Below are 23,491 nucleotides of genomic sequence, written 5' to 3'. Positions count from 1 at the left end.
CCTGAAACTGAGCTGCAGCACGGTGGCCAAGACCATACAGCGGTTTAACAGGACAGGTTCCACTCAGAACAGGCCTCGCCATGGTCGACCAAAGAAGTTGAGTGCACGGGCTCAGCATCATATCCAGAGGTTGTCTTTGGGAAATAGACGTATGAGTGCTGCCAGCATTGCTGCAGAGGTTGAAGGGGTGGGGGGTCAGCCTGACAGTGCTCAGACCATACGCCGCACACTGCATCAAATTGGTCTGCATGGCTGTTGTCCCAGAAGGAAGCCTCTTCTAAAGATGATGCACAAGAAAGCCCGCAAACAGTTTGCTGAAGACAAGCAGACTAAGGATATGGATTACTGGAACCATGTCCTATGGTCTGATGAGACCAAGATAAACTTATTTGGTTCAGATGGTGTCAAGCGTGTGTGGCGGCAACCAGGTGAGGAGCACAAAGACAAGTGTGTCTTGCCTACAGTCAAGCATGGTGGTGGGAGTGTCATGGTTTGGGGCTGCATGAGTGCTGCTGGCACTGGGGAGCTACAGTTCATTAAGGGAACCATGAATGCCAACATGTACTGTGACATACTGAAGCAGAGCATGATCCCCTCCCTTCGGAGACTGGGCCGCAGGGCAGTATTTCAACATGATGATGACCCCAAACACACCTCCAAGATGACAACTGCCTTGCTAAAGAAGCTGAGGGTAAAGGTGATGGACTGGCCAAGCATGTCTCCAGACCTAAACCCTATTGAGCATCTGTGGGGCATCCTCAAATGGAAGGTGGAGGAGCGCAAGGTCTCTAACATCCACCAGCTCCGTGATGTCGTCATGGAGGAGAGTGGAAGAGGACTCCAGTGGCAACCTGTGAAGCTCTGGTGAACTCCATGCCCAAGAGGGTTAAGGCAGTGCTGGAAAATAATGGTGGCCACACAAAATATTGACACTTTGGGCCCAATTTGGACATTTTCACTTAGGGGTGTACTCACTTTTGTTGCCAGCGGTTTAGACATTAATGGCTGTGTGTTGAGTTATTTTGAGGGGACAGCAAATTTACACTGTTATACAAGCAGTACACTCACTACTTTACATTGTAGCAAAGTGTCATTTCTTCAGTGTTGTCACATGAAAAGATATAATAAAATATTTACTAAAATGTGAGGGGTATACTCACTTCTGTGATATATACACACACACACACACACACACACACTGGCGGCCAAAAGTTTGGAATAATGTACAGATTTTGCTGTTTCGGAAGGAAATTTGTACTTTAATTCACCAAAGTGGCATTCAACTGATCACAAAGTATAGTCAGGACATTACTGATGTAGAAAAACAGCACCATCACTATTTCAAAAAGTAATTTTTGATCAAATCTAGACAGGCCCTATCCAGCAGCCATCACTCCAACACCTTATCCTTGAGTAATCATGCAAAATTGCTAATTTGGTACTAGAAAATCACTTGTCATTATATCAAACACAGTTGAAAGATATTTGGTTCATTAAATGAAGCTTAACATTGTCTTTGTGTTTGTTTTTGAGTTGCCACAGTATGCAGTAGACTGGCATGTCTTAAGGTCAATATTATGGTCAAAAATGGCAACAAAAAAAAAACAGCTTTCTCTAGAAATTCGTCAGTCAATCATTGTTTTGCGGAATGAAGGCTATACAATGCTTGAAATTGCCAAAAAACTGAACATTTCATACAAAGGTGTACACTACAGTCTTCAAAGACAAAGGACAACTGGCTCTAACAAGGACAGAAAGAAATGCTGATGGCCAGATGTACAACTAAACAAGAGGATAAGTTCATCAGAATCTCTAGTTTGAGAAATAGATGCCTCACATGTCCTCAGCTGACAGCTTCATTGAATTCTACCTGCTCAACACCAGTTTCATGTACAACAGTAAAGAGAAGACTCAGGGGTGCAGGCCTTATGGGAAGAATTGAAAAGAAAAAGCCACTTTTGAAACAGAAAATAAAAAGAAAAGGTTAGAGTGGGCAAAGAAACACAGACATTGAACAACAGATAATTGGAAAAGAATGTTATGGATCTTAACCCCATTGAGCTTTTGTGGGATCAGCTAAACTGTAAGGTGCAAGAGAAGTGCCCGAAAATACAGCCACATCTATGGCAAGTGCTACAGGAAGTGTGGGGTGAAATGTCACATGAGTATCTGGACAAACTGACAGCTAGAATGCCAAGGATCTGCAAAGCTGTCATTGCTGCATGTGGAGGATTTTTTGATGAGAACACTTTGAAGTAGTTTAAGAAGTTCTGCCATTTTTTTTCAAATTGTAATAGTAATATTTCACATTATTAATGTCCTGACTATACATTGTGATCAGTTGAATGCCACTTTGGTGAATAAAAGTAACAACTTCTTTCCATAAGTGCAAAATTATTCCAAACTTTTGGCTGCCAGTGTGTGTGTGTGTATATATATATATATATATATATATATATATATATATATATATATATATATATATATATATATATATATATATATATATATATATGATTAAGAAGGTGACACAAAACTGACCCTTATACTCGTGTAAATTACTGATAGTCTCTTGATAGGTGAGGATGATAGTCTGGTACTGAGTGATGATCTGTCTCCGTAGATTCTCCCAGCAAGGGGACAACTCACCCAGCTCTTCCAGCTCACACACCCTACATGTAGATAGAAATGTACAGCTTGGTTGTTACATTCAAATCATTGGATCAAACATATAACCACATTTTGAAGTAATTTTTTAATTCAGTGGAGAGCAGAGAGAGGATAGGAAATTATTGGCAGCCATATTCGAACTCACATTGCACTTTTGAGCACCACAGCTTAATGTTGACATTACTAGCTCTCTACTGGCTGACATCCTATCTTAGTGAAAGACAGTGATTTGTCACAAGGCACATGCGGTCTGTTCATGAGGCATACCCCAAGGCTCAGTTCTTGGTCCTCTTCTATTTTCAATTGACATACTTTCCCTTTGCCAAATTACTCAACAACATGCCCATCTCAACCCCTGTCTTACCTCTAAAGATGACGAAAGCGTCATCCATGCTGTCATAAAATCATATCTAGATTGTTCGAACTCTAAATTGGTCTACTATCTCAACTTCAGCTATATGTCTAGAACTGTGCATCCCGTGGATTTACAAACACGAAAAGTCATTCCACATAGTCATCCCATTCTTCACCATCTTGACTGGCTTCGGCACGGAGTATAAAATCTTACAGTTTTCAGTAGGGATATGCGGAACGACTAATTTCATTGACGTTTAAATGAAAATAGTGGCGTTGACTAGTCTAAAAAGAAATTGGTTATGCGACCCATTTAAAACAATTAATCTTTTCCAAATCCGATGTTAAATTCCACTGAAAAGGGCCATTTATCTGCGATGTGCTCACCTTGCATCATTGTACATTAAATATTGAACATGACATGCATTCACTGAATCAACGTTAGCGAACAGAGGCTATTTTTTGACAATTGAATGAATAGTGCAGGACCAATAGAGCAACCCTAATAGCCTGTTCTAATGGAAATCACCAAGTAAAAGTTACTCAAATCAAAACAGTCAGGACATTGTTGAAAATAATTAACAAGTAAGCCAAATCTACGAGAGAAACAAAAATGTGCTGAAAAGTTGCGTGTATTTCACAATGCGCAGTCGTGCATTGATCTAATATGACAGCTGCTCGGTAAAGAACGTTAACCAATAACAGTTTCAATGTAAAAAAAATACATTAAAAAGCTATAGGATATAAATAATAGGCCTTTGATGTAGCATACAATAAACCTAATGTATTTTAAACATGATGTGCACACAGGAAAAAAAGATATTGTAAATAGCCTTCTTAATCAACAGAATTAAAAAAATGGCATACCTAGCCAAAAACAGTCATTTTCTAGACTACTTACTCAAAAGCATACATTTTTTGATGAGCAAAATTAAAACGTCAACATGGTCTGGTGAAAGACGGGACTTGACTCACCTGAGGCGACTGTCCTGCACGGCGGAAAAATAACTTATAAAGCACGCACAGATTTAAAGAAGACTCAAATGTGAAAACATCCATAGGGACTTTCAAACGTTTGGTAATCCGTTTCCGCACCACCACCGAAGTGATTTATTTCACAGCTAATTTGCTGAGTTTGCTTGTCTAGCGAGAGGACATTTTCCTGTGCGCGCCACGAGTGAGAGAGGGAAGAAGCATGCGCAGCCTGAGGTGAAATTAAACTCTGTATCTGCTCCAGATATCTTTTTTTTTTAAATAATATTTGCATGATTAATTATATTTAAAATAAGTAACATTAATATGACAGTAATTTAAGCACAGCCTCTGTAAAAATATTAAGCCGAATGTACAGTAAACATGTAAAAATGATGATCAGTTTAATGGGGGGAAATATTAATTGACTAGTAATTCCAGTGTCAACTAGCAGCATCAGAAACGTTTAGTCGACTAGCCTCGCACATCCCTAGATTTCAGAGCTTGTCAAGATCTAAATTTCGGTCATTCTCCATGGGCAGTAGGTGCTTTAGTAACTTTGAAATTCTCTTCCACAACATCTACGCAAAATGTAATCTCTCCATATATAGAAGAGATAACAATGCGCAAACTTTATTTTCTCATTGCTCAAATGTTGTTGATTCTTGATTCCCTGTTATGATGTAATCCTCAATTTAAGGCAATTCAGTTGTTATTTGTTCACACTGTTTACGTTTTGTACCATTTCTCTTGTATGCTTTTTTGTTTCATTTTGGTTATGTTCTTGTTTTTCTTTTTGTTATGCTTTGTGAAGCATTCTTGGGTTTGTGAAAGATACCATATAATTATTATTATTGTTATTTCTGAGCCATGGCTCTGACGTGTGAAGTGAATTTACCTGGCAGCATCTTCTTCCAGCAGCAGTTTGACGAATTGTCTTGGTATGTGTAGGGAGAGCACGCTCTCTGCCATCTGCTCCAGGACACGCAGGTGGTTTCCATCAGTGGTGGGAAATCGGTACATCCGTGAAATAGTGCCTCCAAACACTACAGTAAGTATCAATCAATCGGTTAGTGCATGTAATAGTAAGTCAGATGCAAGGAAAACAACATTCTGTATAATGCCAGGTTTTTCCTTATTTTGCTGCACTGGGTTGAAGCGTTTTAACTACTGCGACTACTTATCTTGAAATCATCAGCTTGAAATGTAATTATCCTCCAACACATTGTTACTGAAATATTCATGGATCCTCACTAGATAAATACTTTACAGTGCTTGCAAGGCAGTGCCCTGTTGATATTCCTATGCTATATATATATATATACAGGTGCATCTCAATAAATTAGAATGTCGTGGAAAAGTTCATTTATTTCAGTAATTCAACTCAAATTGTGAAACTTGTGTATTAAATAAATTCAATGCACACAGACTGAAGTAGTTTAAGTCTTTGGTTCTTTTAATTGTGATGATTTTGGCTCACATTTAACAAAAACCCACCAATTCACTATCTCAAAAAATTAGAATATGGTGACATGCCAATCAGCTAATCAACTCAAAACACCTGCAAAGGTTTCCTGAGCCTTCAAAATGGTCTCTCAGTTTGGTTCACTAGGCTACACAATCATGGGGAAGACTGCTGATCTGACAGTTGTCCAGAAGACAATCATTGACACCCTTCACAAGGAGGGTAAGCCACAAACATTCATTGCCAAAGAAGCTGGCTGTTCACAGAGTGCTGTATCCAAGCATGTTAACAGAAAGTTGAGTGGAAGGAAAAAGTGTGGAAGAAAAAGATGCACAACCAACCGAGAGAACCGCAGCCTTATGATTGTCAAGCAAAATCGATTCAAGAATTTGGGTGAACTTCACAAGGAATGGACTGAGGCTGGGGTCAAGGCATCAAGAGCCACCACACACAGACATGTCAAGGAATTTGGCTACAGTTGTCGTATTCCTCTTGTCAAGCCACTCCTGAACCACAGACAACGTCAGAGGCGTCTTACCTGGGCTAAGGAGAAGAAGAACTGGACTGTTGCCCAGTGGTCCAAAGTCCTCTTTTCAGATGAGAGCAAGTTTTGTATTTCATTTGGAAACCAAGGTCCTAGAGTCTGGAGGAAGGGTGGAGAAGCTCATAGCCCAAGTTGCTTGAAGTCCAGTGTTAAGTTTCCACAGTCTGTGATGATTTGGGGTGCAATGTCATCTGCTGGTGTTGGTCCATTGTGTTTTTTGAAAACCAAAGTCACTGCACCCGTTTACCAAGAAATTTTGGAGCACTTCAGGCTTCCTTCTGCTGACCAGCTTTTTAAAGATGCTGATTTCATTTTCCAGCAGGATTTGGCACCTGCCCACACTGCCAAAAGCACCAAAAGTTGGTTAAATGACCATGGTGTTGGTGTGCTTGACTGGCCAGCAAACTCACCAGACCTGAACCCCATAGAGAATCTATGGGGTATTGTCAAGAGGAAAATGAGAAACAAGAGACCAAAAAATGCAGATGAGCTGAAGGCCACTGTCAAAGAAACCTGGGCTTCCATACCACCTCAGCAGTGCCACAAACTGATCACCTCCATGCCACGCCGAATTGAGGCAGTAATTAAAGCAAAAGGAGCCCCTACCAAGTATTGAGTACATATACAGTAAATGAACATACTTTCCAGAAGGCCAACAATTCACTAAAAATGTTTTTTTTATTGGTCTTATGATGTATTCTAATTTTTTGAGATAGTGAATTGGTGGGTTTTTGTTAAATGTGAGCCAAAATCATCACAATTAAAAGAACCAAAGACTTAAACTACTTCAGTCTGTGTGCATTGAATTTATTTAATACACGAGTTTCACAATTTGAGTTGAATTACTGAAATAAATGAACTTTTCCACGACATTCTAATTTATTGAGACGCACCTGTATATATATATATATATATATTTATTTTATTTTTTATTTTTTTTCGATTTCTTTTCCCCTGAAAATGTTTAGGCTAAAACTGAAAAATCTCCCATTGACTTGCATTAATAGAGCAACATGACAATGAGTGAATGGTGAACTGTTATTTTTGGGTGTACTATTCCTGAAGGGAATACCAGTTCTTGCAAGGAAGCAAAAGAATAGTGTTAAAGGAAATGCAAATGTAGTTACAGAACTGATTATCTATACACACAGAATTTTGAACACTCTATAAATAACAGCTCTTGTGTTTTAATAGATTCAGGAACAGTTCTCTTTCACAGCTGGCATGACAGTGACATTCAGGAAGCCCCATGACAGGAAGTGAAGGCTATGGCCCATTGATTGAGCTATAAGGGGTAACATAAAATAAACTGCGGCCTCCAGATGCAATATAGAAGATGAGAGTAATGCAAACATAAAAACTCATATAAATGTCAGAGTTATGGATTAGACACTCACCTGCCTTTAAAAGGCTGTCTTTACATAGAGAGGCAGATTTTGATTTTACTCCCATAGATTCAGTTAGACTTTCATCAACAGGTAACACCATCTGTAAGATACATAACAGTGATTATATGGAAGATCTTCCAAAGTAGCTGTAAAAAATAAGAGCAAAGACATGAAGTGTATACCAAAGTTGTTACAAGTGTGTCCTAATATTTACCCCTTTGAATTGATTTTCAGGGGCTTTTTTAAAAAAGTTTTTACTTTAAGTATTTTTTCAAATTACACAAAAACAAACAGCAGTCCATGTTAAATTGAAACCATTAACTGAGATAAATTCTCATTTTGAACAGTTATGGATGTTACCTGTACAATCAAATCAACATCAAATATAATAATATTGCAGTAAACAATGCACAAGATTTCTCACAACACTCTTCTATTCCTCTATATAACACTCCTCTATGCTATGCTATTTTTTCATCGAAAAAAGCTTCATAGCTACAAATGAAAGCTTAAGCTTGCCTGTGAGACAGTAAAAATATCTGCCAGCAACATTACCATGTCTGCAGAGGCACTTAACCCATAACTACAGTAGACAGGCCTAGAATACACTATTATGGAATGTCAAAAGCTAGATCAAGAATAAAAACAGGAGTTACACCCACATTTAAAATATCTGGGGCATTTTTGGGGACATTTTTGCCCTTTGCCCTTTGGAGCCATGGCTTATGTCTGACCCCGGTGTATCGGTGTATTTCTATGTGAAAACACAAGCAAACTGACAAGAAATAATTTTAAAAGGGCTTATATTACATGAAATGACTTGGATTACAATTTTACAGAATTAAACAGACTCGTCATTCAGATTTGGGGAACAATTCGATAAATTAAGATCTACTCATAACTATATGTATTGTTCAAAGAATTGGGTGCAAGCACTTACCCTGCCATTTACTGTGTCTGAACGTGCCAGAGGAGCTCGCTGGTCTCTCCTCTCCTCCATTTGCCATGCGATGATGGTGATGTTGCCCATCCGCTCGCTCTCTGCTGATCTGAGCCAGTGGGAGAATCACAAATATGTTATCACCGAATAATTTGATAATGTTCCAAACAGCATCTTGTAAGCTTCAATCGAAGCAAAGAAATCTGACCTTTTGTAAGTTAACGTGGTCATTGTCACAAACTTGCTTTCATTTAATTAGTGACCAAGAAATACTGCAGAATCTTAAAGATTTCTTCACTTTAAATTATTATACCTTTAACACATCATAAATAAAAAAACTAAAAAAAACTAAAACATGCAGTTTATTTCTGTGATGAGGAGGAGGGTGTGGCCGGGCCGTGATGGTGCACAGCCGGCGCTGAATCAGCTGATCAGTGGGAGAGCGAGATAAAGGGGAGCCGAGGCGCTAGTTCGAGAGAGAGAGAGACGCACGCGGCCGCATTGCATGTGTGTCTGTGTTTGTTTATGTTTGTGTTAAGTAAAGTTTGACACTGAAATTTTATGTTTACTGTTCAGCCGGTTGCCGCATCCTCCTAGCCTGACCTTGAACTGTTACAGTTTCCAAGACTAAATACAAATAAAATAAAAAGCCAGGTTTATAAGTTTGTTTCATGTGTCTGGACCCCGCTGTGTATTCATTTCACATACCGCAATGTGAGGTGCAACCTGTGGTGTTTGTCTTGAAGCAACTCTTTTACTGTAAACATAGCTGATCCAAGCAGATACATCTAATAAAAAAACAGAAATAAAACAGAGAGAGAGAGACAGGGGTCGATTTGATGTGGCTCAAAAAGCAAGGTTCAGGATGTTAAAAATAACAGGTTTCAATCTTACAGTCCCCTGTGAGCGATCTTTCACATCATAGACAGACAGTTTGATTTGAGTCTGCTGGGTAATCAGAGAGTCCTGGAAGAAGGCAATGCTGCTCAAGAAGATTGGATTACTGGTGCCCTGAGAAAAACAGGAAATCATTACATTGCTAAATTTGATATTAAACTACAGATTTGCAGGTTTTATTGGGCCAGTTTCACTCAGAGGATGCTGGTGGAGTGTGTGAGATCTGAAATGGGATTGCAAAAACAATCACTCAGAATGTTTACATGCACAGTTATTATTGAGCTACAATTCGTTTTTGCCTAGTTAACCTGCAGTCTTCATCTGTCAGTCAAAGTATACATGGCACAATGCGTAGTCAAATATTTGAAGGAAGTACGTCAAGTACGCTGGGTTAAATACATGTGGCTTTTCACCTCTGTCTGTTGGAGCATGGGCAAAGCACAGAGGCCAATTGTGGTCCGATTAACATCTATAATGTATATGTGCTGGACGAAGCAGAGGTAAAATCAAATTATCTAGGTCTGTTTGTCTGACTTTGCACTAAAACGTTTACATGATATGTAAAAATAAAAAGACAAATTATTATTATTATAATATTACCCCGACTATTAAAGTGAATGTAAACATACTGACTGTCAATTCTCAAACTGTCAAACACTGATCAAACAGATCAATGTTTTAAAATCACTACAAATCTACAAAGTTTACACTTTTTGAAGACAGCAACCTACCAATGGGTTACTTATAGTTGTCTCTGCATACTAAGCTTAGAAAGGATAAAGTATTTTAACACTGAAAAAAATTATACACTTCATCTTTAACAGCAAATATCCTTTAAGGAGTAGTTCACCCATTTATCACCCTCATGCCATCCCAGATGTGTATGACTTTCTTTCTTCAGCAGAACACAAACAGATTTTTTTGGAAACAAAGATTTTTAGAAGAATATTTCAGCTCAGATACTTCAAAGTATACCATGGAATTACCATGGTACAAGTCCTAAAACTTTGTGTCATTGCTGCATGGGTCAGTCCTCACCTCTATAATTTCAGTCTGTGCGTGTTTGGTCCAGAATGCTTGTGGAAGGGTGGTGCAGCTCACAGCTACAAAGCTACTAGGCTTACGGTCCAGTGATGGAGTGACCAGTTCACTGCATGCTGGGGAAAGAAGCAGAACAGTTCAGTGTGCTGATCATAAAAGGATGGCTGTGGCTTAGTTTTGATTGTTCTCCGAGTAGCATTAAAAGTCATTGTCTGAAATGCATCTTGGGTGAAAAGTGAAAAAGGCCATACAAACAAATGTTTAAGCAGCTAACTGTAATCGACATGGTGTTTTATCATGGAAAAGTAATGTAATTGTCAGAGGTCTTCCACTACAATCAAGAAAAACACAAAACACCAAAGTGAAACAAAATCCAGCGGCACTAGCACAATGGAAATTGATGTAACAGTCCATAGATAAGCTGTATTGTGGCGGAGTGAAACTGTGCCACCACCTAATTACAGAGAGGAGAGAGAATATAAAATGACTGCTCGTCATAGAGCAGGAGTACTATAAAGAGTGTGCTACAAGAAGATGTGACTTGAGTTGGAACAGGTGTGGGAAAGACAGAGTTGTGTGCCGTGCTGGTATGTGAAAGTTAAAACTGTCTGTATACAAGTGATGTGGGAAAAGGAATGTGATTTGAGAGAAGAGAGGAAAGGGAATGAAAAGTGCTGGCCTGGATCACACAGCCGTCGAAAACACTTCTGAGTTCATGTGGAGTGGCGTAAGTCAAAGGGAACTGCAAGCAGTCTGCTGACTGCCGAAGAGCTCCACAGTCAAGTTGTGACGGAACAAGGGTCGAAAGCTGAAGCAACAGGAGATCGCTTGAACCTACTTGTGTTCCCTTCTGTTGAATCTCCCTTTGCGCTCCTGTAGAACTGCCCCAATCACAAAGGTACATGCAAACCCTCTGGAACCAGTGTACACCATTCTTCTACCCCCATCACACCTGTACTCTCTCTCACATTCTCCCTCCCGCATTTACACCCATATCCATTCATAAACACTGTGATAGCCGCTTTGATGTTTTGTTGTTTAAATATGATTTTGTGATTTGCTGTTTTTGATCATTGTTGTTTTCTTTTTCTGTTACTTAGGAATTCTTTTCTTTGTATTGTGTTCTGAAATATTGATTTTCTGTGTTTATTTGAAAATTACATTGTGAAAACTTGAAACGTTTCTCATTGTGAATTCATTGTAAATATATTTACATATTTTCGTAACCGGTGGCTTTTGAGTTATCCTGGGCAAAAGATTTATTTTGACAGGCCCAAACCTGTCTGGCACCCGGATTTAAATTGCTTACATTTATTCTGGGGCCGCCACCATTAATTGGCAAATTTTATTTTTGTTTTGTAATTTGATGTGTTTTTCTTGACGTGTCAAAGACTGACACACATCAAATATTTATTGCATGTGAACTCCAAGGGTATGGCTAATAAACACTTTATTTCCTTCACAAGGTTTATTTACTCACCCAGACTGAACTCAAGCACTGGCTCATCAGGATCCTGACTGTTTCCTAAACACATGTGAAGCACAGCACAGTTATTCCGTAAATACTGAAGCTATTTATTATTTTGTTATCAAATGTTTGTAGCATGAGAGCGAACAACTATTAAATATTAAGACAAATTTCTTGATATTATCTTAATGAAAATATTCTGGGTTAAATCGTGTTTAGGCAAAATTCAGAACTAAGATATGGCTTTAAATACATAATGAAAGGAAAGGGATTTTGTTGAATTACAATTCAAATTCAACACAGTCACACAACTAAGGAATTTCAGTCAGTCAAACAAAGGCTGTTTGTAAAAAACATAAATAATTTCATAATTATACCTATTTATTCCCTGATACCTGTATGTAACTGATTTGTCATATTTCTAAACTAAAATACTGCAGCACGCTACAAGAGTTCTCAAAGAAACCCTCCTCCTCCCCAGCACCAATTGTCTAGATCTGCTTCACAGGGATTGTATATCTAATTGAACAGCAGCAGCATGTCCTACATACTTGATGCAGCATGTCTTTTCGAATGTCTAATTGTGCAGCAGCAGCCGCATGTTTTACATGCTAAACACAGCATGTTTGTGTATGTTTTAGCAGTAGCGACTAGCGAGTCTTCATACTTGCTCTGCAGCAGCAGCAGCAGCAGCAGCATAAGCATAAGTAAATCTAGTTTACCACAACCAAACCTACCAACTTATCATATTCATTATAACACCTTAAATTATTCTAAGAGTTGTAATTAGTGAATTATTGTAACAGCTTGTTGTACAGGCAAAGTTATATATAAAGATCAACAACTAAACGTAATAATTACTCACCTGCTAGTGCCAACCCCATCATCTCAGAGGATAGATCAAACGTGTTGGCTCGGTACACAGACCATGGTCTGTGGCGTGGACTGCGCTCTTTTCCCGCCATCTTAGCTCCAAGTTACTTCAGTGACCAATTTTGGTAACTCTTTCACTCCTACTTTGCGTTGTTGGTAAAAATCGCAGTAATCCAGGTTTCAGTCTGGAATGTTCTGAATCCGAAAGCTAAGAAAGAAAGGGGACAGAAAGGATGAGTCAACATTTGCGTCAACAACTGCCAAGAGACTAGAGAACCTACAGACCCTGAGGTGGTTATCCTGAGACAACCAAAGAATGAGATTGTACTTGATCTCAAACTGCTGTTTATGCCTGTGCATTATTTATCCGGTTTCAGTTATGGGCATTTATAATTGAAAAGAAAGACAGAACTACAATCAGAGAGAGTCAGTTATATATTATGTTTATGACTGGATAATTCATGACAAAAAAGGAAATGTTTTACAAACAGGGTGTTGTTGGCCACCCTCCTCCGGATGGGTGGCCAACAACCCTTGGGCCATTACTTATATAGACATACACTGGTGGCCAAAAGTTTGGAACAATGTACAGATTTTGCTCTTATGGAAAGAAATTGGTACTTTTATTAACCAAAGTGGCATTCAACTGATCACAATGTATTGTCAGGACATTTATAACGGGTAAAATTACTATTACAATTTGAAAAAAAATGTTCAGAACTTCTTAAACTACTTCAAAGAGTTCTCATCAAAAAATCCTCCACGTGCAGCAGTGACAGCTTTGCAGATCCTTGGCATTCTAGCTGTCAGTTTGTCCAGATATTCGTGACATTTCACCCCATGCTTCCTGTAGAACTTGCCATAGATGTGGCTGTCTTGTTGGGCTCTTTTCACGTATCTTACAGTCTAGCTGATCCCACAAAAGCTCAATGGGGTTAAGATCCATAACACTCTTTTCCAATTATCTGTTGTCCAATGACTGCTTAACTGGAATATGTCTATATGAAGTTTGCTCTCAGATATCAAATAGACATTCAGTAGATGTCTTTGAGATGTTTATGGTTTAGACTGTATGAAAAACTGTTCTTTTTAAGATGTCTATCAGATGTTAATTAGAATGTGATGCTTTCCAGATTAAAAGCTCCTAAACAGACATCTCGGAGATGTACGTGTGCAATTTGGTATGGGTCATTGACGATACAGCAAACTACCACTCTAGCACACTTTACTGGGACTGAAAAGCATCATTCCATCACTGCGAACCAGGCACTGAATTGGCACTTTAAAATGCACTTGCTGGAACAGTACATCTATGCTTGGTTATAACAATCTTCTACAGCACTGAATCAACATTCGATGAATTACTGCTGCCATAATTGCTAGAAAATATGCATAAACATCTCTTTTATAATGATGCTGACTTTTGTGAATAAGTCGCAATCTATAATAACCAACATTTACATAGAAAGGAGGTGTTTTCGTGCTTAAGAAATAACAATGTCTCAAATTAAATATGCATTTTGCAGTGCTAGGCTATATCGCATATAGGGCCTGGTTAAACCAGATTGCAACTGGTTAGTGTATAAGATGCAGGTTTTGGGCTGAAATACCATTCACAGAGTGGCACAACTGTTTATTAAATATGCCCAACAGTGTTTTGCTTAGACTTAATTTCACATCACTTCTTATGAAAAGCAATTTTGTGAAATTGTGCACTAAAGTAAAAATGTTTGAGGTCTGCATTTAGCTGAAAAAACAAAATAAAAACAAATAAGGGACATTATAAAAATTAAAGGACCGAGGTCTTCTCCACTTGTTTATACACAAATTGTCTGAAACTTAATGGACATGAAATCAAACTAGGCGAAATAAAAAACAGCATCAATGAATCCAGACACGGCAACATGATTACAACAGAAGTTGGCATGTTGTTTACAAGAGTTCAAGTACCCTAGGATCAGCCAAGTTATGCCAACTTACTAACATGTGCCATCTTCTATCAGACATTTTGCATCGGCTCCGGTGTGTTTACCTTTTCATTGTGGCGAAGAAGCACTTTGCGTCAGCAGCGTGGGAGACCTGTGTTCGTATCCGACGTTGAAACCAGGAAGTAATCACATCCGCATAATCAGTGACAAGCACAATTCGGAGGTTGCATTTTTCCCTTTAACATTATTTCTCCACTGATAGTTAGTTTAAAGTTTGAGGATTCAGTTGATAAAATATGCATTCCTCTTCACTGTATTACAGACTGTAAAGCTGAAAACAACTTTACAACTCGCTTTTGGCGCCCCTCCGTGGACATTATACAAGGAAAATGGAGCTCAAACATGCACATATGCACAACAACATTTACCGCTTTGACCACTGGGGGCAGTGTTTCGAATTTCAGTAATCACATACGATTGTATCTAAAGAAAAGTCAACCTACTGTTTCTAATTTCACAGAGGAAGGAGACATGGTGAATTAGAATGCAAATACGCTACATGCCCATCCCATGTGTTGTTTTTATTTTTGGCTGTAGTGTATGCAAAGCAGCAGGTAGTGGGTTGCAGTCTGGGGCTGAAGTGGAGTTGGGCAATATAATTGCATTTTGAGTTGATATTCTACTCCTCTACTCTATCCGCAGAACTGCCTCTCACTGAAGTTTTTTGTTTTTGGCATCATTCTGAGTAAATTCTAGAGACTGTTGTGTGTGAAAATCCCCGGAGATCAGCAGTTACAGAAATACTCAAACTAGCCCGTCTGGCGCCCACTATCATCCATGCGATTATCTAATCAGCCAATCGTGTGGCAGCAGTGCATAAAATCATGCAAATACAGGTCATGAGCTTCAGTTAATGTTCACATCAACCATCAGAATGGGGAATAAATTTGATCTCAATTATTTGGACCGTGGCATGACTGTTGGTGCCAGACGGGCTGGTTTTTCTGTAACTGCTGATCTCGTGGTATTTTCATGCACAACAGTTTCTAGAATTTACTCAGAATGGTGCCAAAAACAAATAACATCCAGTGAGCAGCAGTTCTGTGGATGAAAATGCATTGTTGATGAGAGAGATCAACAGAGAATGGCCAGACTGGTTCAAACTGACAAAGTCTACGGTAACTCAGATAACCGCTCTGTACAATCGTGTTGAGAAGAATAGCATATTAGAATGCTATTCTGAGATGCAGGTTGGTGCTGTTTTGGCGGCATGAGGGGGACCTACACAATATTAGGCAGATGGTTTTAATATTGTGGCTGATCAGTGTATATCTCGATAATTATATATTTGCTGTGAAAAAGCATAAGTGATTTTTTTTTTTTTTTTTTTAAATCAGAGGAACCATCATTTCATCTAAACAGCCACTGTAGCCAAGTAGATTTAATATTACAAAGGCATTAAATAAAAATCGATTTAAAAATAATGAAGGCATGTTTCCCATAGTTTCACAAGAAATGAACACAAGGGAGAGTAAAATGTAATGATTTTCTTTGATTTGCACTTATATGTTTAACATACAATGACATATAGTAGCTTAATAAAATCGTATTTACCTTCATACATTTGTACTAACTTTTTTTGTGAATAAACAAGGTGTGCAAAAACTACTATTTTTTTTTAGAAACCAGATGAATATTGCATAGTACTAAATTATTACTGTCAGACTGAATTAATGTTGATTTCAGGATAAGATTTGTTTAAGATAAAATTAATATATTTCTGTCCAATTTACTTCACCCTTACCTATTTTAGAGCTCAATGACCCTTACCTGGGGCTTTTATTCTGACTCAGCAAGTACTGACATGTTTATTTCACCTTCACCAGGAGCTTTTATTATGAAACGGAAAGTGCAGCGTGTTTGACAGTTATGAGTTCCGCATCTTGTGAACCACTGTCAAACTCTCATTTACTACTTATACTGTTCTGCATTTGTAGATGTGTAATAACTTTATAACAGTTACTAATGTTTGGAAGTGTGCAAATGCTTGAAACTGCAGTACTTCCCAATTCATGTGAAATACCCTAAAAGTGCTAAAACACAAGTCCATGAGCGCTGCGTGTGAACAGATCAGCGGGGTCACCGTTCTTTCTGAAGTGCACACAGACCATGTTTCTTTAATCGCAGCCTTTGGCAGTTTATTAATCACATATGATCATATCGCCATTTTGACCTTGTTTTGATTAATTATACAACCCTGAAGGATCAGGAAATTAGTCTACTGATGCACTCTATGAAACTTAAAGGCCAATCTAAAATCATCGCGATATTCACAATATTGTTAAATTTGATATCGTCAGCAAAATTATCGTGATTCTATCGTGAATATTCGATGTATCGCCCAGTCCTAGGCTGAAGGGGTGGATGGCGGCTGACTCTGACTCAGCCTGCAGCATGCACAACCAACAACCCACCAGCCAGCCATCTGCCTGTTATAGTCCACCTAAAAGGCTAGAAACATATTATAATGAACAACACATTTATCATAATGCGTTCACAGTAAATCAAGAATAGAGCAGTCATTTCTCGCCTGCAGATAAAGACCATCGTTAATTGTGGCTGTAGGAGTTTGATATTTACCACATTCATAGGCAGTGGCATTTCACTCATATTAACCACCAGTTGCAGAATTATGTTTCACAAGCCTCACTTCGATTTCATGCATGTTTAGGTTGCATCTTAAATGCAATTATGCTATAAAAGCAACTTGTCTTCATGCAAATTACACTCATTCTGTACATATATTGCATTGTCAGAACAATAAATATGGAAATACAGTAGATGGAGGTGGTGAGATGTTTACTGATGTTATATTATATTGTGTAACATTGTTAATATATGTTAAATATGGTGCCTCTGATTCCAAGGAATCTTGCTACAGTGTAGTTAATTATTTGAGGCCACATTTACACGAATACATTTTCATTTGAAAATGCATTAATAGGCCTTTATCACACTTCAGCATTTGCAGAGCGGAAGCTTCGCTTAGTAGCGTAAAACAACTTCCGCTGCAGTCTGTTTCTATGGCAGTGCCCACAGCATGGAATTATTATGGCCTATTTTATGTACAATTCCATCTCAAATACCTAATCTAAACAGACCTACCTCATCTTACAATCATTACTCTGTGATAATGAAGTATAGAAAAATGATGTCATGTTGTTTTATTATTTTAAACAGGATGTATTTGAGCAGGGAACACTTCACAGAGTACAAGTATGTTTTTTTTTTTAGAGGAATACAAGAATATAATACAAACAAGAGTACATTTACACATTAAAGAGCATTAACAAAACCTTATACTCCGAGTAAAGATTATACAGATTATTTGTGATGATAATGATCACATTGCTTTCATGTACTTACTTTATATAATCTCCATGTATGATATAAGATCCATTTAAAAATGTTCAAATAAAGAAACATTTTCATCTCAGAGTCCGATTACAGAAATTAACTGGTTTATTCGTTGTAAACGTGGAGTCCTCATGGTTTGAGTGCGATGATTTGGGGAAGCGTCCTCTCGCGAGTCACGACCGAGTGCAATGTAAATAAAACATAAGAGATGAAACTGTCCCAGTGTCTACAACTGTATTATATTCACAAACGGGAGATGAGCTTGCTGCAATAGTGAAAACAATTACATTAAAACACTTAAACGCTGTCTCTTTGGACTTGAGTTGAGCACAATAATCTTCTGGGAGTAAGCTAAACAGCGCTCGCAGCTCCTCGTGAACTGGGAAATCTATGCGCTGATAATCGCTCAGATAATTTGCTCAGATACTATTACACATTAAAGTGGTAGATAACACATGAAGTGCTGAGTTACTCCAAAGAAATTATTAAACGGCTGATGTTTACTGCCAAGTGTATCCAAGTTGGCTTAATTTATTTAGAAAAACTGTGATCGTCCATTGACAGATCGATGGGCAGATGTTTGGTTACGCTACTATTCGGAGCCGGATGTGACAACATGCGTTTTTGTCCAGCGAAAATTGAGCTTTTCAAAAAAACGCTCTCCCAAGTGGATACATTTGAAAATGCCATCTTCGCGTTGCAGTTTGGACAGGGAAAATGGAGATATTCGAAAACGATAACGTATTTGTTGTCATGTGATGCAGTCATGTGACCCATTCAACCCAAACAATCAAGATGGCGGCCCATGTCAAAGCAGCGTTGTTGTGCCTGCTATCCACTATGATAGCCTTGTAAAAGATATATGTTACATTGTATGACCTTCACCGAAGTCTTTTTAGCAAGTCAGTCCACTATCGGCCATCTCTGGAACACTCTCTGGAGGCTATTTCCAGTCATGACAGTGCAGCTCCTATCTAATTGAATGTGGAAACACTGAAATCTCAAAAACGGTTGGTCAAGATTACGATCAAAGTACATATTTCAAATCAGCAATAAAATTAGACAACACTGGAATCATAAATTGTGCTTCTTTACCTCATATTATGCTAAAAAACCGAAATGTTCCCGGCTTGTATAACTAATGCGCATGTGCGTTCTCGAGTTGATTAACATGCAGTGTCTGTATCTAAACAGTGATTGGCTCTTTTACCTGTAAGGCGGGACTTACATCCGTCATAGTCTCTGACCTCACATTGCATTCCTTCAAAGGTGACGGATGTTTACTCGGAATTGCTATCTGGTTGTGGAACACAGGGACAATTGTGTTTCAGACAGTACGTGGAAATGATGCAGGGCTACACTTCTTACATTTTTTCCACATGCGCAGTAAAGGGATTTAAGCGTTTTCTGATGTTTCAATGTGGACGAGCAACTTTTTGAAAAGGTTTGAAAATGTGTCTGGATTAATGTGGACGTAGTCTCACAAAAGCACAACACAAACACATTCAACAGACATAACCAGACTTTTTAACATATAATTTGAAGAGAACAGTTTTATGAAGGCTTAAGTTTTACAAACTGAACAGCTCTATTCATCTTCTTTATTAAATCTGTTTATATACTGAAATGTGACTGGTTTATTCTTTCTTAAATCTACTTATCCATCTATATCGAATATTACTATCAATAAACATTTCAGAGAACACAATGTCTGTGTACTATCTGCAACTCAGTAAAATGAGAGAATTGTTTTTAAGATCTGAGTACTATCATGTAGAGTGAGGATGGTTCACAATGGGTGACGGACACAACAATCTCTTTGAGCTCAACGCACAGTCCCTAACTCTCACACATGCATAGTGTCATTTAAAACTGTCAATAATGAGTCTGCCATATACTCCACCTCCTCTCACAACCACATCCTGACCTTTAGCTTATTCAGGAAGTGTAAGTGACATTCTCTTCATCTGAGCTGTCTGGGACTGTCACTAACCCTGAACTATCTGTTTGAATGTTTCCTCAAAAGAAGAAGGAGCATTTAATTTGTCACACATTATACATTTAGCACATATACAGTTAAATTCTTTTCTTTTTGCATATCCCAGCTAAGCTGGGGTCAGAGCACAGGGTCAGCCATGATACGGCGCCCCTGGAGCAGATAGGGTCAAGGGCCTTGCTCAAGAGCAGTGTACACATGAAACAGACCTGTATATTTGGGTCTAATTATCAATATTTCCAGTGGTATTTCTGGTACATCTGTAAACTTCCATATCAGGAAAAAGTCTTTCTATGGTATGCCAAAAAACAAAACAAGACATCATTAAATCTCCAAAAAGCATTACTTCATTCAAGCAATGACTTAAAAGAGAAGTAAACTCTGATTGTGCATATGTTACAAAAATCAAGGAGTCTTTGCCATTTAGCCTAAGCTCTGTTTTGATTGGATTCATATCAAATGGTAATTAAAGCAGTCACATTCATAAAGAGCAGCCATAGTAATGAATCATTGTCTGGGTGAAAACAGGATTATCCATCACATACTCCTTTCATCTCTAGCCCTTCGATCAGTTAGTGTGGCTGAGTGAAATTCTGCTCTCCTTAAAGAACAGCCAATCTCTCTTTTTAAAATGTGTGCCTTCTCTGTCTCTGAACACATTATGTATTCTGTCTTTATCTAATGATAGACTTACTCATATCATATAATACCCAGCTGAATGGTGTGAAACAAATCATAACAAGAAGAGCAGACAGAGTCTGACTTGCACATAAGACATTACAGAGAACATACTGTATACTGTACAGGTACTAGTTTGACTATTAAAGAACAGTCAACTTAAATGTAACAATAACAAGATCTATTAACATTTAAAAAGTCAACCAGTGTCTTCCTCTATAAGGAACAACTGACAGAAAATATTGAGGAATAAGACTTGAGGCAACGATGCCCTTGTTTTTGAAATACAAGGTGACAACACTTGCATCTTTTCACTATGCTAATAATGAGGTCATTTTGACAACACAATGATGAGTCATGTCATCGAATCCATTAGCACCTCGCACATTTGCATTATGTGAGAAGAAACGACGTGGGCCTTATACTATATGCTTATGATGAGCACAGTGCTTAAAATCAACACATCATTTATGACATCTTTTAGAAGATTATAAGAGCATCTGGTAACCGCGCAGTTGACTTACTGCAGCAGCAAAGGCTCAGAGAATATTTGGACATATGCTTTTACTGTGTTTGTGCACTCGTGACAGAAAATAAAGCGTGATGACGACTGCGTCTTACAGTGACCGTTTAACATTTCAAAATAAACCGCTATATCTTCTGCTGAATACTCGTACACAATTTCTAGCACCATATCACAACTGGACTAAAATAGACTGAAAAGTGAAAATTGCTTTCTTTCAAGCGATTATCTATGTAGGCTATTGATAAACAACCGAAATGAAAATATTACTAGCCCTTTTAGTAAAGCAGTGAGGCGATCACTTACGTTTCAGTTACCGATATGCTCCATGTTTAAGGGTAATATGCAGATCTGTGTTTTCATACACAGCGACCACCTTAATTCTTCCACTTGCTCCGCATTCTGGACTGGAGTCTGGACTCGCCCTGTTCTGACGTCACCACACATGACGTCAGGTTTCTTTTTCCAGAGCCCCGCCTCCTCCTCTTCAGAAACAGATAGCGCGAGAGGGAGAACATTGTAGGGTGGATGTTTTGAGGGGGAAAAAGGGAGGTTGAAATGGTTTTATCTGACAGCCTGTACCAAAGTAACTTGCATGCAAATGTTAGCAAAATTGTATATGTCTATTGTATTGAAGGCGCCGTGACTAGCAGTTGCTAGTCAGAAGACCTTCACCGTCATCTAGTGGTTACACATGAAAGCATCTCTCCTAGATAGTCTGCTACTGTCGGGATGAACTTGATTGTCCGTTTTTATACAGGTGCATCTCAATAAATTAGAATGCCGTGGAAAATTTCATTTATTTCAGTAATTCAACTCAAATTGTGAAACTCGTGTATTAAATAAATTCAATGCACACAGACTGAAGTAGTTTAAGTCTTTGGTTCTTTTAATTGTGGTGATTTTGGCTCACATTTAACAAAAACCCACCAATTCACTATCTCAAAAAATTAGAATACATCATAAGACCAATATAAAAAACATTTTTAGTGAATTGTTGGCCTTCTGGAAAGTATGTTCATTTACTGTATATGTACTCAGTACTTGGTAGGGGCTCCTTTTGCTTTAATTACTGCCTCAATTCGGCGTGGCATGGAGGTGATCAGTTTGTGGCACTGCTGAGGTGGTATGGAAGCCCAGGTTTCTTTGACAGTGGCCTTCAGCTCATCTGCATTTTTTGGTCTCTTGTTTCTCATTTTCCTCTTGACAATACCCCATAGATTCTCTATGGGGTTCAGGTCTGGCGAGTTTGCTGGCCAGTCAAGCACACCAACACCGTGGTCATTTAACCAACTTTTGGTGCTTTTGGCAGTGTGGGCAGGTGCCAAATCCTGCTGGAAAATGAAATCAGCATCTTTAAAAAGCTGGTCAGCAGAAGGAAGCATGAAGTGCTCCAAAATTTCTTGGTAAACGGGTGCAGTGACTTTGGTTTTCAAAAAACACAATGGACCAACACCAGCAGATGACATTGCATCCCAAATCATCACAGACTGTGGAAACTTAACACTGGACTTCAAGCAACTTGGGCTATGAGCTTCTCCACCCTTCCTCCAGACTCTAGGACCTTGGTTTCCAAATGAAATACAAAACTTGCTCTCATCTGAAAAGAGGACTTTGGGCCACTGGGCAACAGTCCAGTTTTTCTTCTCCTTAGACCAGGTAAGACACCTCTGACGTTGTCTGTGGTTCAGGAAGAATATGACAACTGTAGCCAAATTCCTTGACACGTCTGTGTGTGGTGGCTCTTGATGCCTTGACCCCAGCCTCAGTCCATTCCTTGTGAAGTTCACCCAAATTCTTGAATCGATTTTGCTTGACAATCCTCATAAAGCTGTGGTTCTCTCGGTTGGTTGTGCATCTTTTTCTTCCACACTTTTTCCTTCCACTCAACTTTCTGTTAACATGCTTGGATACAGCACTCTGTGAACAGCCAGCTTCTTTGGCAATGAATGTTTGTGGCTTACCCTCCTTGTGAAGGGTGTCAATGATTGTCTTCTGGACAACTGTCAGATCAGCAGTCTTCCCCATGATTGTGTAGCCTAGTGAACCAAACTGAGAGACCATTTTGAAGGCTCAGGAAACCTTTGCAGGTGTTTTGAGTTGATTAGCTGATTGGCATGTCACCATATTCTAATTTTTTGAGATAATGAATTGGTGGGTATTTGTTAAATGTGAGCCAAAATCATCACAATTAAAAGAACCAAAGACTTATACTACTTCAGTCTGTGTGCATTGAATTTATTTAATACACAAGTTTCACAATTTGAGTTGAATTACTGAAATAAATGAACTTTTCCACGACATTCTAATTTATTGAGATGCACCTGTATTTGTTTC

General features: G+C 38.5%; 2 protein-coding genes across 4 annotated transcripts in view; one reads left to right on the top strand and one right to left on the bottom strand.

Annotated features, from left to right (window-relative positions):
- LOC127448454 (inositol polyphosphate-4-phosphatase type I A-like) overlaps positions 1-21,587 on the bottom strand; it is a 38,847-nt gene extending 17,260 nt beyond the window's left edge. For all 3 annotated transcript variants that reach the window (XM_051710980.1, XM_051710982.1, XM_051710981.1), the window contains exons 1-10: positions 21,461-21,587; positions 12,605-12,820; positions 11,752-11,796; positions 10,269-10,387; positions 9,228-9,344; positions 9,042-9,121; positions 8,334-8,442; positions 7,403-7,493; positions 4,895-5,042; positions 2,542-2,672 (exon numbers count right to left, since the gene is read on the bottom strand). In XM_051710980.1, the coding sequence (XP_051566940.1) occupies positions 2,542-2,672; positions 4,895-5,042; positions 7,403-7,493; positions 8,334-8,442; positions 9,042-9,121; positions 9,228-9,344; positions 10,269-10,387; positions 11,752-11,796; positions 12,605-12,704 (940 nt within the window). In that variant the 5' untranslated portion in view covers positions 12,705-12,820; positions 21,461-21,587. The remainder of the gene's footprint in view (positions 1-2,541; positions 2,673-4,894; positions 5,043-7,402; positions 7,494-8,333; positions 8,443-9,041; positions 9,122-9,227; positions 9,345-10,268; positions 10,388-11,751; positions 11,797-12,604; positions 12,821-21,460) is intronic.
- LOC127448468 (MIT domain-containing protein 1-like) overlaps positions 1-23,491 on the top strand; it is a 202,494-nt gene that overhangs the window by 143,355 nt on the left and 35,648 nt on the right. The window lies entirely within an intron of this gene.

The sequence above is a fragment of the Myxocyprinus asiaticus genome, chromosome 11, assembly GCF_019703515.2.
Source record: "Myxocyprinus asiaticus isolate MX2 ecotype Aquarium Trade chromosome 11, UBuf_Myxa_2, whole genome shotgun sequence".
Taxonomy (NCBI): domain Eukaryota; kingdom Metazoa; phylum Chordata; class Actinopteri; order Cypriniformes; family Catostomidae; genus Myxocyprinus; species Myxocyprinus asiaticus.
The sequence above is the reverse complement of the archived record's forward strand: the minus strand, read 5'-3'. Positions and strand labels throughout refer to the sequence as shown.